Raw genomic sequence first — 14923 nt, 5'->3', positions numbered from 1 at the left:
CAGCATCTCCTGGTTCCTGAGTTGGAGCCCCACGTGCTGACAGCTCTGAGCCTGGAACCTGCTTTGGATTCTGTGTCTCCTTCTCCTTCTGCCCCTCCCCAGCTCAGGCTGGCGTGCTCTGTCTCTCAAAAATAAACATTAAAAAAAAAAGAGAGAGAGGAAAAAAAACCCAAGAGAATACTATTCTTAATTTGCAGTTAATTTTGGAGCTATTACTCTAAAACTTTAAAAGTCCTTTGAAGTCCTAATTCAGAAAGCACTGAGCTTTAAAATAACATTTTCCTGATTATAAAGTACTTACATGCTCGGTATAGAACACCTGGGAAATCAGAAAATTACAAAGAAAGCAAAAATCCCTAATTCTGTCACCAGAGCTACCGTAAATATTGTGGTACGTTTCTCACCGTTAAAAAAAAAAAAAAAAAAAAAAAAAAAAAAGCCTTTATATATTTATTTTCACAGATGAGATCAAAATTTCCATGTGATTCTGCAACCGGAGTTTTCCATTAAAGGATATAACGAGCTTTCCCCATATCATGAAATAATCTTCCTAAACCTACTTTTAAGTTTGTAAAACTTGTATCTCCAACTTGCATCATCTCAGTGAAGGGTCGTTCATCACGTGCAATCGAGTCAACACATCCAGGGCTCCCAAAGCTCTGAGAGACGTCCAAACCTTTAAGCTAAAGTCTCGGACGGAGCACGGGAAGCCGGCAGGCGCGGCGGTGGCTCTTCCTCGGATGTCGCGTCACCCACGCGGACCCTTCCGCAGAGACCCGGCCGCGCGCAAGTTGCCAGGCGGCCCCGCAGCGCGGGGAGTCCTGAACTTTGCGGCAGGGTTAACGCGCTCCTACGCCGTAGGTTGCCGGAGATGCCCCGCGCGCGCTCTGCAGCTCTCGGGCGTCGAGGGGCCGCGCCTCCCCCCGGGCCCCGCGGGCTCGCTTGGACCCCCGGCGCCCCGCGCACCCGCCGCAGGAGCGGCCGTCAGCCCCGGCTGCGCCCTCCGCGGCGCGCCGCCCCCAGTCCCCAGCGGGTCGCCGGGCTGAACTGCGGAGGGGCGCGCCCCAGATTCCGGCCCTGCCCCGACCGCCCCATCCCATCCTCCCCGCCTCCACCCCCCAACCCGGGAGCGCGCAGGCGCAGCCGCCCGGGAGTCCGGCCAACGGTCCCGGAGACTGCGGTGGCGCCCGAGCCGCTGCTGCCACTGCCACCACTCGCCATGGGCCCGGGTCCCCGGCTGCTGCTACCTCTCGCGCTCTGCGTGGGACTCGGCGCGCAAGTGCCTTCTGCGGGGGCCTCGCGCGTCGGCAGGCGAGGCCCCTCGGTGACGGCCAAGGTGACTGAGCGGCGGGCAGCAACTTGCCTTCGTGCGCGCCAGGGGGATGGGGGAAGTTTGGGGACTGGGTCCTCAGCGTCCGCGGCGGCGAGGAGGGGGGCTTCCCGGGCGCAGGCGAAGCGAGGCGGCCGCAGGGCTGGCGGGGGGAGGGGGCTGCCGGCGCGCGGGGGCGGCGCTGTCCCGGGAGACTTGGGGGCGCTGGGCCGAGCTGTTTGAACTAACTGAGTACCCCGGGCGGGTGGTCCGGTCCGACGTGACCTGCTGGGGGGCTAGAGGAAGCTTCCGGAACTATTGGGTCCTTTCTCCAGGAAGGAGCCGGCGCGAGTACTTCCTTCGGCGTGGCGGGGACTCGGGAACAGAAGGAGGAAAAGAATGCTGATTGGGGCGGGCGGAAGAGGCGCGCTCTGAGCCGCGGGGGCGCAGTGGGCAGCCGCCGCCGCTGTCACCCGGGCCTGGGGTGGGGGGGGCGGTCCCGGGGCCAGCTTCTGCGTGGGGGGTGTGTGGGTAGGCTTTACGTGCATTGCTCTAGAGACCGACTGGCCTCCTCCTGTATTTAGGACCGTGGTCCTCCCGCTGGGGGTGGGGAGGGAGAGGTGTGCTTTTAGGCTTAGACTTTTTTCGACTTTGGACCCTGAGCTTGGGATGGGACTAGCTCTGCCAGCCTTTTAAAATCTCTATCGGGAATGGAGGGGCGGGGGGAGGGCAGTGATTATCTACCATGAACTGTTTCTCTCCACTTTAAGCTCTTTTTTTTTTCAGCATATTTACCCAGGCTAGAAGATAATGGGAGGGTGCAGAGAGCGAGGGAGGAAGGGAGGGAATCGTTTGGTGCCCTTGATCACCACTTCTGGAAAAACCCACTGGCAGCAGTGTCTTGGAATCTGGAAGGAGGGGCAGCTGCTAGTTGTTTTAACGATAAAGCTGGTGTTTGCCAGTGGAAATGATACTGTGGAGCTAGTGGCCGAGTGCCTAAATCCTCCACCACAGACCCCACGCGAGGTGGTGGGGTGGGGAGAGGGAGATCACCCCAACATCTGATGTAGCCCGAGTGAACAGAAAGGCCATGCGGGTGCGTGTGTGAAAGAGAGAAACTTAGCCCGATTGTTTTGAGCACCGATTTCACTTCCAGCCTCTCCATGTTTTGGGCTGATCTGATTTTTTTTTTTTTTTTTTTTAAGTAACACTGACAAGATTTGCCCACGGTTTAGAAGGGAGTGGGGGATACGAAGTAAACTGCCAGCTGAGATAGAAGTTTGTCAGTTAGGTATGAATTTCAGATAAACCGTGAACAATTTCTTAGTGTGAGCATATCACTGGCAGCACTGGGGAACACACTTGGCCAGGGAAGCTTTAAAACCTAACGGTGCGGTCACCCACCGCAGAGCAAGTGACTCAGGACGTCTGGAGATGTGTAGCCTGGGTTGGGAACTTCTAGAAGGGAGGCCAAGAGGGGAGGAAGCTGGTGGCTGCAGGAGGGGAAGATTTGGAGCCTCTTAGCCCCTAGGCTAGGGTGCTGTCACTGAGGAAGTTTGCATGCACTCTACTCTCAGAATTATTTTTTTTTATGTTTATTTTTGAGAGAGAGAGCACAAGCGAGTGAGGAGCAGAAAGAGACAGAGACAGAATCCAAAGCAAGCTCCAGGCTACGAGCTGTCAGCACAGAGCTGTGACGCGGGGCTGGAACTCACGAGCTGTGAGATCATGACCTGAGCCGAAGTCGGACGCTCAACCGATGGAGCCACCCAGGCGCCCCCACTCTCAGAATTTTTAATATATGTCCTTTTCTTTCCTACCAAATTTGTCATTAAATTCTAAAAGCTAATTGTGTAGGTGAGTCTTCTGCAGATTTGACCCTGTCGAATGACTTTTTCAGTGGACTTTTTAAAACAACTGAACCTACTGGAAAATAGAGACCTTAAAAACTCTCTGAGTCGGGAGAAGTAGATTAACTGGCACTAGTGTTTTCCCCATCAGTCTTTTTCCTTTCCGTCTGATTTCGTTTAAAAGTAGGAATCTGGGGGCGCCTGGGTGGCACAGTCGGTTAAGCGTCCGACTTCAGCCAGGTCACGATCTCGCGGTCCGTGAGTTCGAGCCCCGCGTCAGGCTCTGGGCTGATGGCTCAGAGCCTGGAGCCTGTTTCCGATTCTGTGTCTCCCTCTCTCTCTGCCCCTCCCCCATTCATGCTCTGTCTTTCTCTGTCCCAAAAATAAATAAACGTTGAAAAAAAAAAAAAAAGTAGGAATCTGTTATAAGAGAGGTGGGAGGCTCTGTCACCCACAAGGCCTAAAGTGGCACTCACCGGCCACCGCCTCAGCCACCTGCTCAGCCCAGCCGGAGAGCCTCAGGTCCAGGCTCTGGCTCACCGGTCTCAAAATCCGCTGGATTGGCATGTGCAGCCCTGGCTGTTTCAGCAGATGCCCTGGGGTGTGTGCAAGGTCAGGCACCTAGAGTGGGGAGAATAATGCTGCCATCTTCCTAACTGCCCAACGGCACAGCACGCTGGCACTTTCTACAGCATGGAGGGGCCAAGTGGCTATGGCCTGGTGACCTCCTGTGTGAGGCTCTGTGTCCTCCTCCGTAAGTGGAGACAGAGATACTATCTACCCTCCGGGCTTTTGTGTATTAGATGTGATAAAGCAGGTAAAGTGCTTAGTGGTGATTAAAAAGGCCAGTTGTTACTGTTATTCACGTTACCGTATTAATCTTCCTGTGAACTTGCAGCCCTGAAAGGAGTGGTCATCTCCGGAACAGATCCTCCCTGCATCCCCCCTGGTTGCTCTGGAAAGGGAAGCAGGATTAACCCAACAGGGGTTTGGATCGGGCTCCGAGTGCCTCTTCCCTCTAACCTCTTTGCCCACCTCCAGTGGCCCATCATTTTCAAATGACTTTCAAAAGTAGCCCTCAGGGGATAAAAGAAATGACTGAGGTGCTTACTCTTGAAGGGCAGTGTGGAATTCAGATGCCACCTCGGCCAGGAAGCCCACCCTGATCTGCACAGATAGATAATCATCACCTCCAACCATAACATTTCATCTGTACTTGTCTTGTTATAAACCTGATTTCCCATTATGTTACACCTACTTATATATACATTTTTTCTTTTCTGTGGGACTGTAGCCTCACCGCTTGTCCGCTTCTCAAGGGCACGCAGCAGTTGGAGATGATCTTAGGGTGATAGGGTCTGCCTTGGGTCCCCTGCACCCTCTGTCTACATGTGTGCCCTGGTCCTCCTGTAACATCACCTGGCATTGAACTAGTCACGTTTTGAGGACCCGCTCGAGCTGACGCTGTGCTAAGCACTGGGGACCTAAAAATACCGTTTCTGCCCTTTAAGGGTCCCCTGCCTGGCCCGAGAGAGCCAGGATTAACCGCAGTCCAGTTAGGTGTAACCTGGGACTGCAGAGCTGGCTTTCCTGCTCCCGGCTGGGAAACCTTGGTCAATCACTGAGCCTCCCTCATCCTTACTTTTCTCGTGTGTTAATCGGTGATGACAGCACGTGCCCCTCGCCCAAGGATGTGGGAGGATCAATTATACGAGACACGTGAGACATGTAGGCACAGTGCCGAGACATCACTGACTAGGTCCTGTTTGTTTCCTTCCCTCTCTCTCCTCCTCCTCTCCCTCCTCCCTCTCCTCCTCTCCCCTCCCTCCCCCTCTACTCCTCCCCCCTCCCTCCCCCTCCTTCTCTTCTTGTTCTTCCCTCTCTTCCCCCTCTACTCCTCCCCCTCCTCCCTCTCCTCCCCCTCCTCCTCCTCTCCCCTCCCTCCCCCTCCTTCTCTTCTTGTTCTTCCCTCTCCTCCCCCTCTACTCCTCCCTCTCCTCCCCCTCTCCTCCCCCCTGTTCTCCCCCTCCTACCCTCCTCCCCTTCCCCCACCCCCTCTTCCCCCCCTCCTCCTCCTCCCTGATCTAAGAGCTCCCAGATTCTCCTCCCCCCAGCTTGAGTAATATCCCCCGTCTTCCCTGGATCCTGTTACTTCCCTTTCTACTGCCTAACAAAACCCAGATCTCATAGCCGCAGCCTTCCTTCTGAAACTGGTGAGATTCTCTCCCTGTTGCTTCTGTGCGCAGAGACCACATTTCAGGAGCTCTGCCAGGTGGGGCTCATGATCCTTCTAGTCCCCCCACTCCAGGCTTGCTCCCCATCACGCCTTTTCCAGGATGCCTGCCCTCAGCCCTCAGCCCCCCTCTGGGCCTCCTCTGGCCCCTCACGCGCTTGTTGCCCGAGTAAGATTTGACTTTATCATTTCCACTGGAGTCAGGAAAACTCTGCTGTGTTTTCGTGCTGTCAGTCATGAAGTTGAAAGCTCAGTTTGGGGGAAAAAGCTGTTAGTATGTGTGCTGGGCCGCACGTAAGAAAGTCAGATTTTTTTATTGACGCGTTTTGCTGGGTGACAAGCCCTCTTCTTCATCTTCTGCTGCCCTCCCACATTTTCTTCTTCGTGCTGTCTCAACACTCAAAGGCGATATTTTCTTTTCTTTATTTTACAAGTCTGGCAGGCTTTTCTAGCGTCTTGTATGGTGTCCCTAGAAGACTGTGTCCCTGAGTCTTTTCCAGATGCTGGTTCGTTACTGCCCATCATTGAATTCTCTCGTTGGCTTGTAAATCACTTTGGAGAAATGGCTTCTCTGCGACGTGGGCTCTGCACGACCGGGCTTGTGGCACATTCATGCAGCTTCCTGTCCCCCAGCTGCATTGACTTGTTCTCCTCAAGTGCATCGCCGCACCTCAAGGGCCCGGTCTCTTATACATTCTATCAAGTTGTGCCGTATAAATAATAATACGGTTTTGGCTGCTGTGGCCACGTAAAAACTCTCAAATGCCACACGGAACACTAAATATCACATCACCCCATGACAGACGTGCTGATGTATTGGCAGAAGCTCTTGTCTTGGACTAACGCTTCACAGTCTTTACTTTATGATTTTTCTAAACTGTAAGACATCTTTTTCCTCTGACAACCCTTCTTACATTTTTTTAAAGCTATCTCTTGAATGTCTTTTTTTACCCATTCAAACCGTAAATTGGTTCATATAATCTAAACTTGCTAATAGAATGCCCTTCGACTTGGTAGCCTTTTCAAGCATTCCAGCCCAGAATCCTTGTAACACGGTGATCTGTGAGGCAAAAACGTGGGTGGTTTCGTTTCAGACAGAACAGGTACTTTTAATTTTTTTTTTTTTTTCAACGTTTATTTATTTTTGGGACAGAGAGAGACACAGCATGAACGGGGGAGGGGCAGAGAGAGAGGGAGACACAGAATCGGAAACAGGCTCCAGGCTCTGAGCCATCAGCCCAGAGCCCGACGCGGGGCTCGAACTCGTGGACTGCGAGATCGTGACCTGGCTGAAGTCGGACGCTTAACCAACTGCGCCACCCAGGCGCCCCAATTTTTTTATTTTTTTTAATGTTTACTCATTTTAGAGAGAGAGAGAGAGAGGCAGAGTGTGAGTGGGGGAGGGGCAGAGAGAGGGAGGCCCAGAATCCGAAGCAGGCTCCAGGCTCCAGGCACTGAGCTGTCAGCACAGAGCCTGACGCAGAGCTCGACCTCATTAACTGTGAGATCACGACCTGAGCCAAAGTTAGACGCCTAATCAACTGAGCCACCCAGGCACCCCTCGGATGGAACAGTTTTTTACAACATAGTTTAAGAGAACTTTCTAAGGTTTATCCACACAAGTGACTCACTCATTGTGGGTCTGTGTTTCCTTTTATCTGCTCTAAAATGTGGTGACAGAAAGAGAGAACGCAGTCACCCACCCCCCAATTTCGGGAGCATGACCCCTGAGTTCAGCGGTGGAGTCCCCAGGGTGAACGGTTTTGTCGGGGGTGGGGGTGGGGGGAGCTCTGGATGAGGCTGGGGAGCCGGAGCCTCACAGGGCTCGCAGGGGAGTGGCAGGCCTTTCGGAGAACTTGCTGTGCGTTCTGATGTCTTACAGTTCCCTTGACAGCAGATGTCTATGAGAACTCACTGGGAATTGGGCCCTGTTTGAAGTCACACAAAAATAAATCTGGATGGTTAGACGATTTCTCTCTCCACCAGTTTTTCTCTCCTGCCAAGATTTGGAGCGTCACCCTTCTGGAAGAGCACAGAGCTGGGAAATGGGAGGTGGCAGCTGTGCGGTCGGGGGTGTGTGGGGGCCGGGGAGGGGGGCATGGAGTTTTCTCAGAGACCTCACTGGCTGACCAACTTCAGACCCAGGACCTAGCACAGGGCCCGGCCTGCGGGGGCTCACTGAGTGCTTGTGGAATGAATGTTTACAGGTGCCTTGCACCCACACGAGGGTTTTAGGGCTCCCTTATAAGCTGCTGTGGGGGCAGGGAGGCCTTTCGCATAGCGATGCGTTCTCAGATTTTAACCTTCTCTTACCTTGTGCCTGTGCTCTGCCGGTTCAACCACACGCAGGTCTTCTTTGATGTGAGGATCGGAGACAAAGATGTTGGCAGAATTGTGATTGGCCTCTTTGGAAAGGTTGTGCCCAAGACTGTGGAAAATTTTGTCGCTCTGGCCACAGGCGAGGTAGGTCTCAGCTGTGGGTCCCTTAACTGTGCACAAAATGGGATCTCCCTTCTTTTAAGCCCAGCGTAAATACAGATGTTTTCTAGGAAAATAAGTGTGGAATTAGCAGGTCCAATGAACCCGGGACGTCTTAACAGTATTTTACTTTATTTTTGTACAAAATCTTACTCTTTGGGCACCCTGTGTCCTTGGGGTTCTAGAAATTGAGGGGAACTGCATCATATGAAAACGCAGATTGCTCTGTTTTCACTTATTCACATTAATCCTTGACTTCCACAGTTGGTTTCTTTATTTTGGGTCTGCTAATGAGAACATTTCTATTAGTACCTTGTTGCAGGGACCTCTTCAGGTTCTGCCGATAGCTCGTGTCATTTTCTCATTGTGTCCTTTCCAGATAAACGCTGGGGTTTATCTTTTGGTGTGGGTTATACCTACTCATATATTCAATTGACATAATCTCTTTAGAAAGGCTACGGATATAAAGGAAGCACATTTCATCGCGTCATCAAAGATTTCATGATTCAAGGAGGAGACATCACCAGTGGGGACGGCACCGGCGGTAACGCTGTCTTTTGCATTTTTCCTTTTCTGTCTACCAAACTGACACCTCAGATCAAGTCAGCGTATCCACCCCATGAAGCGAATTCCCAGGTTCAGGAAACCAATTCATCAAGACCACCAGACTAATTCTTCAGAAGCACAGGGTTTGGGCGGGGGCGGGGGGAGGACCTCATCTACCAAAATCTAGTCCTAGGTGTGAATGAGCGAGGCTTCCTAGTTTTATTTATTTATTTTTTTATCTTTCTTTAAATTTATTTTGAGAGAGAGAGAACACATGGGGGAGAGGGAGAGAGAATCCCAAGCAGGCTCCACACCACCAGCACCGAGCCTGACGCAGAGCTTGAACTCACAAACTGCGAGATGGTGACCTGGAGGCTTCCTAATTTTAAACAGTATTGCTTTGGTGTTCCTTATCTTTTCGTGGTGGAGATATATTCATCCAGTAGACCACTGTGCAGTTTTTAAAATGCTAGACTCCCAGTTTGCAACAGTAGAGAAGGCTATCTGACACAGGAAGGAAAGGTTGAGTATAACACCGTGTGCAGGCTGGGGTGGCAGCCAGCCTCAGACGGGGATGCGGGAGAGGAGAACTTGCAGGGGAGGCCACCACTCTGGGAGGGCGAGGCTGGAATTTAGGAGGCAGGATTACAGGTGGCTTTACCCCTTTCTTTCAAAATTCTTTCATTTTGTTGTCAGCTTTTCCAGCAACAATAATAATAAAAAGTAACAGAGGAGTTGTCAAAATTATAACATATGCTTTTGTAAACAAAGGCAGAGCCCTGCGAAGCACAAATAATTAAACTTACGCAACGTCGGATATCCCCGAGGCTGTGGTTCCTCACTGCGGATTGCAGGTGCCCAGCTCCCTGGAACGTATTCCCTCGGGATCGCCGGGAGTTTATGACCTGGACACACACCATAGCTACAACCACATTAGGATTTCAGTTTCGTTCAGGTTTAAGATTTCCAGTTCAGCAAATAACTTGCTTTGATGGGTATTAGATTGCTAACTTTTTAAAGAAACACTCGGGCCATGTGCAAGCACTATTGCTAAGTGTATGCTTACCGCCATGGCTTATCTGTAACAAAATGGTGACCATTCAGCCCTCGGATTGGCCGGGTCCTTCGGGAGAGTTACTTTCACTCCCTGCCAAAATGCCACAGGGGTATGGGGATGTAGAGTGGAGCAGAGAAGTGGTTTGGGTGACTCGGGTCAGTGGGGCCAGCCAGGGTGGATGCCTGGGGAAGCAAGCCCCCGCTGCTGCAGAGCTGGGCCTCTCTGGAAAAGCCTGCAGGTCCGGTGGCAGTGTCCTTTGAGACCCGCATCATCTCAGGGTCCCGCCCTGGGGCCAGGCAGGAACAGTGACTGAGCTTTCCTGTGGCCGCTTTCCTGCTTTTTTCTCCCTCTCTTTTCCTTCCCTGCTGTGTGTGTGCATGCACGTGTGCAAATGTCCACGCACGTCTTGAGTTAAAATTCTCTGAGTTTTGGAGGGAGGACCTTTCGGATCCCTTCACTTCAGTCTCGATCTCTCTGTGAGCAGAGCTTTCTCCAGGCCACCTCGTCTGTCCCTGACCAGTCAGCTGTGAATCGCTTGCCTTGGACACCCACTCCTGGTCCGTCTAACTGAGCCAGGATGTTAAGGTTGGCAAGCGAGGGATAAGGAGCCCGGCAGAAGGGGAGGCGGAGGAGGCGGGCGTGGCAGGCGTTCCAGGTGGGAGAGGACAGAGCAGACACTTCTCATGGTCTCTCCCGCTGTCGTGTGGGGAAACCGTGTTCCGCTCCACTTGGGGCTTTGCCAGAACTCCAGTCCACACGCCTGTGTCTGGTTCTTCTGTTCAGGGGTTGGATCGCTGGGTGCTCCGGTTGCCACCACCCTCTGTCTCCTGATGAGACCGGAGGTCATCGTGCCTGATGACCTCCTGGCGGGCTGCCCTTGCTCGGAGCGCTGATGCAGGAGGGAGCAGCAGCTTTAGTGACAGAAAGTCCTCTGACTTTCCAGTTCTGCTGTGCAGTTTTCAAACTTTGGAACCCCTGTTGCCTCACTCACAATGGGATTGAGAATACCTGTTCTGTAGGGCTGTGAGAATTAGCTGAGGGTGGCAAGTGCTAATTGCATCACAGTTGGGTGCTAAGGTAGGAGTGACACAGGACAAGTGACTTGAAACTCCGGACAGAGATTGAGCCAGGAGGATGGCTCACCCGCCTTTCCATGTGGCTCTACGATATCATCCTGCCCTTCTCTTCCTTAGTTCAGAGTGAATTGTTGGCTTAGCCAACGTTGGGGTCTTGCTTGGAGGCCAGACGGTACTTCCACGTCTTTTGTGTTTATCTGAGTGTCTAGAGCCAAATTGTATCACCTCCTTTGTTTTACCATCTTTTCCCCATCCCCACCTCCAGAGGTTAACCAATTCTATTGAAACCTTATGTCTCCCTTTGAAGAATTTACTTTCATATAACATCTGGTGATTCTCCAGATTCTCTTTTTTTTTTTTCCACTCTGTCTCACCCAGGTATAAGCATTTATGGCGAGACATTTCCAGATGAGAACTTCAAACTGAAGCATTATGGCATCGGGTGGGTCAGCATGGCCAACGCTGGGCCTGATACCAATGGCTCTCAGTTCTTCATCACCTTGACCAAGCCCACCTGGTTGGACGGCAAACATGTGGTATTTGGAAAAGTCCTTGATGGAATGGTAACTTGATATGTTATTATTTCTCATACAAAGCCTTCTATTTATAATGAAGGACTTTTCAGTGATTTATTTTCACTTTAAAATGTGTCTGTTAGAGGTTCATCATTATATGATGACTGGCTTCTTCAGAGGTGAATAAACTGGTATTTTATTTTTTAAATTTTTTTAATGTTTATTTTTGAGAGAGAGAGAGACAGAGCGCGAGTAGGGGGAGGGGCAGAGAGAGAGGGAGACACAGAATCCAAAGCAGGCTCCAGGCTCTGAGCTGTCAGTACGCGGAGCCCCATGCGGGGCTCGAACCCATGAACCGCAAGAACATGACCTGAGCCAAAGTCACAGGCTTAACTGACTGAGCCACCCAGGCGCCCCATATTGTGGTGTTCTGACTGTTAGGATCACCGGGGCAAAAGCTGGAGACTTGACGTGGAAACACTGAGTACTTAATTTATCTTACTACTTGATATAAATGAAAACTTTTTTAATGTAACCAAATAAGACTTGGGTCCCATATGTGTACACAGTAGAATAATATTCTGCCTTAAAAAGGAAGGAAATCCTGTAACGTGTAACGTGGATGAACCTTGAGTATGTTAAGTCAAATAAGCCAGTCACAAAAAGACCGGATGATTCTACTTTGGTATCTAAAGTAGTCAAATGCACGGAAACATGAAGGAGAATGGTGGTTGCCAGGGGCTGGCAAGGAGGAAGAAATGGGAGTTGGTGTTCAGTGGGTGCAGAGTTTCAGTTTTGCAAGATGAGAAAGTTCTGCCCATGAGCTGTGCACTGTGAATATACGTAAGACTGCTGCATTGTCCATGTAGGAATAGATAAGATGGTACATTTTATGTTATGTGTTTCTTACCACAATTAAATATAAACTGTTAAAAAAAAGGACACTGAGCCCCAGGTGCTTCAGGACACAAACAGGTCACTTTCGAAGTCACAGTACAGCAACCAAAACTGCTAGAGAGAACTCAGATTTCTGCTGGTCTGTCTGAAAGAATAGCAGAGAGGTCCGACTCCTAATCCCTGGGAACACGTCTTAAAATCCTTACTCTCTTCAGTTCCCAACACTTCTCCTTAGCAGCTAGCTGCCCACAGAAGCTCTCCCAACTCCTAAACTAGCAGCTGTAAGGTCCGCTCACCCCAACCCTGGACCATTCTTGACTCCCCTGCCCTCTTCCATATTTTTGTTTCATTCTCAGGTCCGAGTTCTGCCTCTTCCCTCCAAACGTTAGCTCCGTTATGGCGATTCTTCCCCACCTTCTCCCCGCTATCCTGATTCTGCCCATCGAAAAGCCAGGAACCGAGCTGACCCCCCTCAGAACCTAACCCACAGAGCAAGCAAGTATTCAGCCTGCACTGCTGAAGATAGGGTTCTCACGGGAGAGTGAGATGAAATATGGCCAACAAGGATGACTTCGCAGCTCACTTTACATCCTGTCACAATAAAGAACACGCCTGTGTTCTCGCGAGACATCACTGTCCTCACAGAACTGTATTCTTACCCAGTCACAAGTGCACCACTCCGCCAGCGTCTTAGGGAACGCTGTTCTTGGCGTGAGCCGAACGGGGGTGTGCGTGTGTTCAACCAGCCTGGGTTTTTGACCAGTGGGCCGAACCAGGTTTTGAACAGTTTAAAAGTAAACTGGTTCAGACATTCCCGCAATGAGTGTTGTGGAATACATCACGCTAACCCGTGAGAGAATGAAGAGTGCACGTGTTGTGTTTTCTTCTTCTGGTCACGGTTTTTCTAGATCTTCTGACCTCTCGATCTTCTTATGGCTGTAACTGACTGCACTGAATTCCTTCCACCCACTGGGGTGCATCCTAGGAGACCTGCCTGGTCTCAGAGGAACAGTCCTTAACATTCTGAGTCATAGACTTCTTTGAGAGATTAATGACAACTATATTCTCTCCAGAAAAAAAAAAAAAAAAAAAATCACCAGACGTTTCTCTCCAGAAGGAAACAATCGTGTGTGTGTGTGTGTGTGTGTGTGTGTGTGTGTGTGTGTGTGTGTTTCGTACTGTTGCCCTCTTTGTCTCAACCCTGTGTGGGAAGCAGGTCAGAAGCCAGTATTCCTAGTCCTGGACAAATCCTCCCTCCTTCAGTGTGAAGCATCAGGTGTGTGCAGCCTTCCCGGGTAGAGATAGGGCTTTCACGCCACTGTGGGGCTGGGGCCTCTAACTCAACCTGGAGGTTAATGGCTGGGGTCGGCTTGAAAATGGACAAACCCAGACCCCGCTCCGCTTCTAAAGGCTGCCTTCTGACCTGGTTTCTTAACGCCTGGACCGTTTACAGGGCAGAGCAGAAACTGATCCCTGCTCCACGTTAATTAACTCTTACTTCGGGTGTGAAGCAGGAAGAAATGTATTTCATGAGAGCCATGTGTGTACAAAAATATCTAATTATGTTTAGAATATAAAATGCTAATTAAAAGAGGGAAATTCACAAATACGTTCTTTCACTAGCAAGGGAGTGGATACATTTTATTCTGTTATATGTAAATTTCCTGAATATGGTAAGTTTACCATGGTTGGCTTGTGTGGTTCTTGAAATCATACCAAGGCCGGTGGGGGGGGGGGGGGCGGTGGAGAAAACCAATAAAAAGCAAAAACGAAAAAACAAAAGAAAAAAAACTAAAAACAACAAAAAAAAAACCCTGGTTTCCCACTTGGGCTTTCAGACTGGGCAGCAGCGATTTCACCTTCTGACCGCCATGGTTGCCAGTCAGAAGCGAGCCATGGGTCTGCTTGTCTTTCCTAGACAGTGGTCCACTCCATAGAACTGCAGCCAACTGATGGGCATGACCGTCCGCTCACCAACTGCACCATCGTCAGCAGTGGCAAGGTAGACGTGAAGACACCCTTCGTGGTCGAGGTCCCTGACTGGTGATACAACGGGCAGAAAACAAAGAACACACTCTGGCAGGGATGCGTGCGTGTGTGTGTGTGTCTTTTGATTCTCCAAAGTTATTGTTTGCCTTTCTGTTTTGTTTTGGTTTGTTTTTACTTCTGTTTTCTACCCCCGATCACAGGGAAGTTCAGAACATCAGCCACTCAGTGTTTACTTTGCATGAACTGCAGTAAATCACTTGCCTTGGGACTTTGCACTTAGAAGACATATCCTCTTTCTCCAATGGTGCTATTTTTAAACTAGAAGACTTTGGATGATCTCTTTTCTTTCTATGAGCACAATCATTATTCTGCTGAATTAAATGTGATCCTCAGGTTGAGGGATGCTGAAGATGTGTATGAAGAAGATGGGGACATGAAGTTTGTTATTTTATATTCAAACAAATTCTCTGCAGGTAAAGAGAGATGTGACTAGTGCAATCAGATAAATGTCATCGGGACTTTTACCTGGTGGAAGGTGCTTCTGTGTTCTCTATATTAAATGCTTTTTATATAGGTCAATTCTTTTTGCAAGAGTTTTTTTTTTTTTTTTTTTTAGTTTAAAGTTCTTTAAAAAAATCCATGTACAAAAATATACGTACTCTGATGTTAACAGTGAACAGACTAGAGGGGGTTCTGTCCATCAAAATACCAACACGATTGGCTAATTTGGGATGGGAATGCACACAAATGACGCCTGACCACATCCCAAACACTTGAGCGGATTAACTCACTAATTTTTAGCCACTGTAACAGTTTGAGAAAGTTCCCTTGAGTCCCACTGCAACAAAAGGGCACCTTTTTTTCCTAGTTACACAGTGAGCACGAAGATTCGGGCTGTGCTCAAACCGGATGAGAAAGTGGAACCCTCCTGGGGCCTTGCTGGAACATACCTGGCTGGAACAGAGTGCCTGGC

The 14923-nt window shown here is 50.2% G+C and overlaps 1 protein-coding gene across 1 annotated transcript; it reads left to right on the top strand.

Annotated features, from left to right (window-relative positions):
* The first annotated feature begins 747 nt into the window (after positions 1 to 747).
* On the top strand, positions 748 to 14529 carry PPIC (peptidylprolyl isomerase C). Its single transcript, XM_045486946.1, has 5 exons — positions 748 to 1336; positions 7742 to 7855; positions 8321 to 8414; positions 10928 to 11112; positions 13880 to 14529. The coding sequence occupies exons 1-5, from the start codon at positions 872 to 874 to the stop codon at positions 14006 to 14008; spliced, it is 987 nt and encodes a 328-aa protein (XP_045342902.1). The 5' UTR covers positions 748 to 871; the 3' UTR covers positions 14009 to 14529.
* Positions 14530 to 14923: the final 394 nt, after the last annotated feature.

Source organism: Leopardus geoffroyi, chromosome A1, assembly GCF_018350155.1.
Source record: "Leopardus geoffroyi isolate Oge1 chromosome A1, O.geoffroyi_Oge1_pat1.0, whole genome shotgun sequence".
Taxonomy (NCBI): domain Eukaryota; kingdom Metazoa; phylum Chordata; class Mammalia; order Carnivora; family Felidae; genus Leopardus; species Leopardus geoffroyi.
Note: the sequence above shows the minus strand (reverse complement) of the source record. Positions and strands in the feature narration are given on the sequence as shown.

Excerpts from the sequence above, each read along its gene's own strand:
- PPIC (XM_045486946.1), top strand. The coding sequence starts at position 872 with ATGCCCCGCGCGCGCTCTGCAGCTCTCGGGCGTCGAGGGGCCGCGCCT. Across the intron at positions 1,337-7,741 it reads GCCCCTCGGTGACGGCCAAG|GTCTTCTTTGATGTGAGGAT; the intron begins GTGACTGAGCGG and ends AACCACACGCAG. Across the intron at positions 11,113-13,879 it reads GAAAAGTCCTTGATGGAATG|ACAGTGGTCCACTCCATAGA; the intron begins GTAACTTGATAT and ends TGTCTTTCCTAG.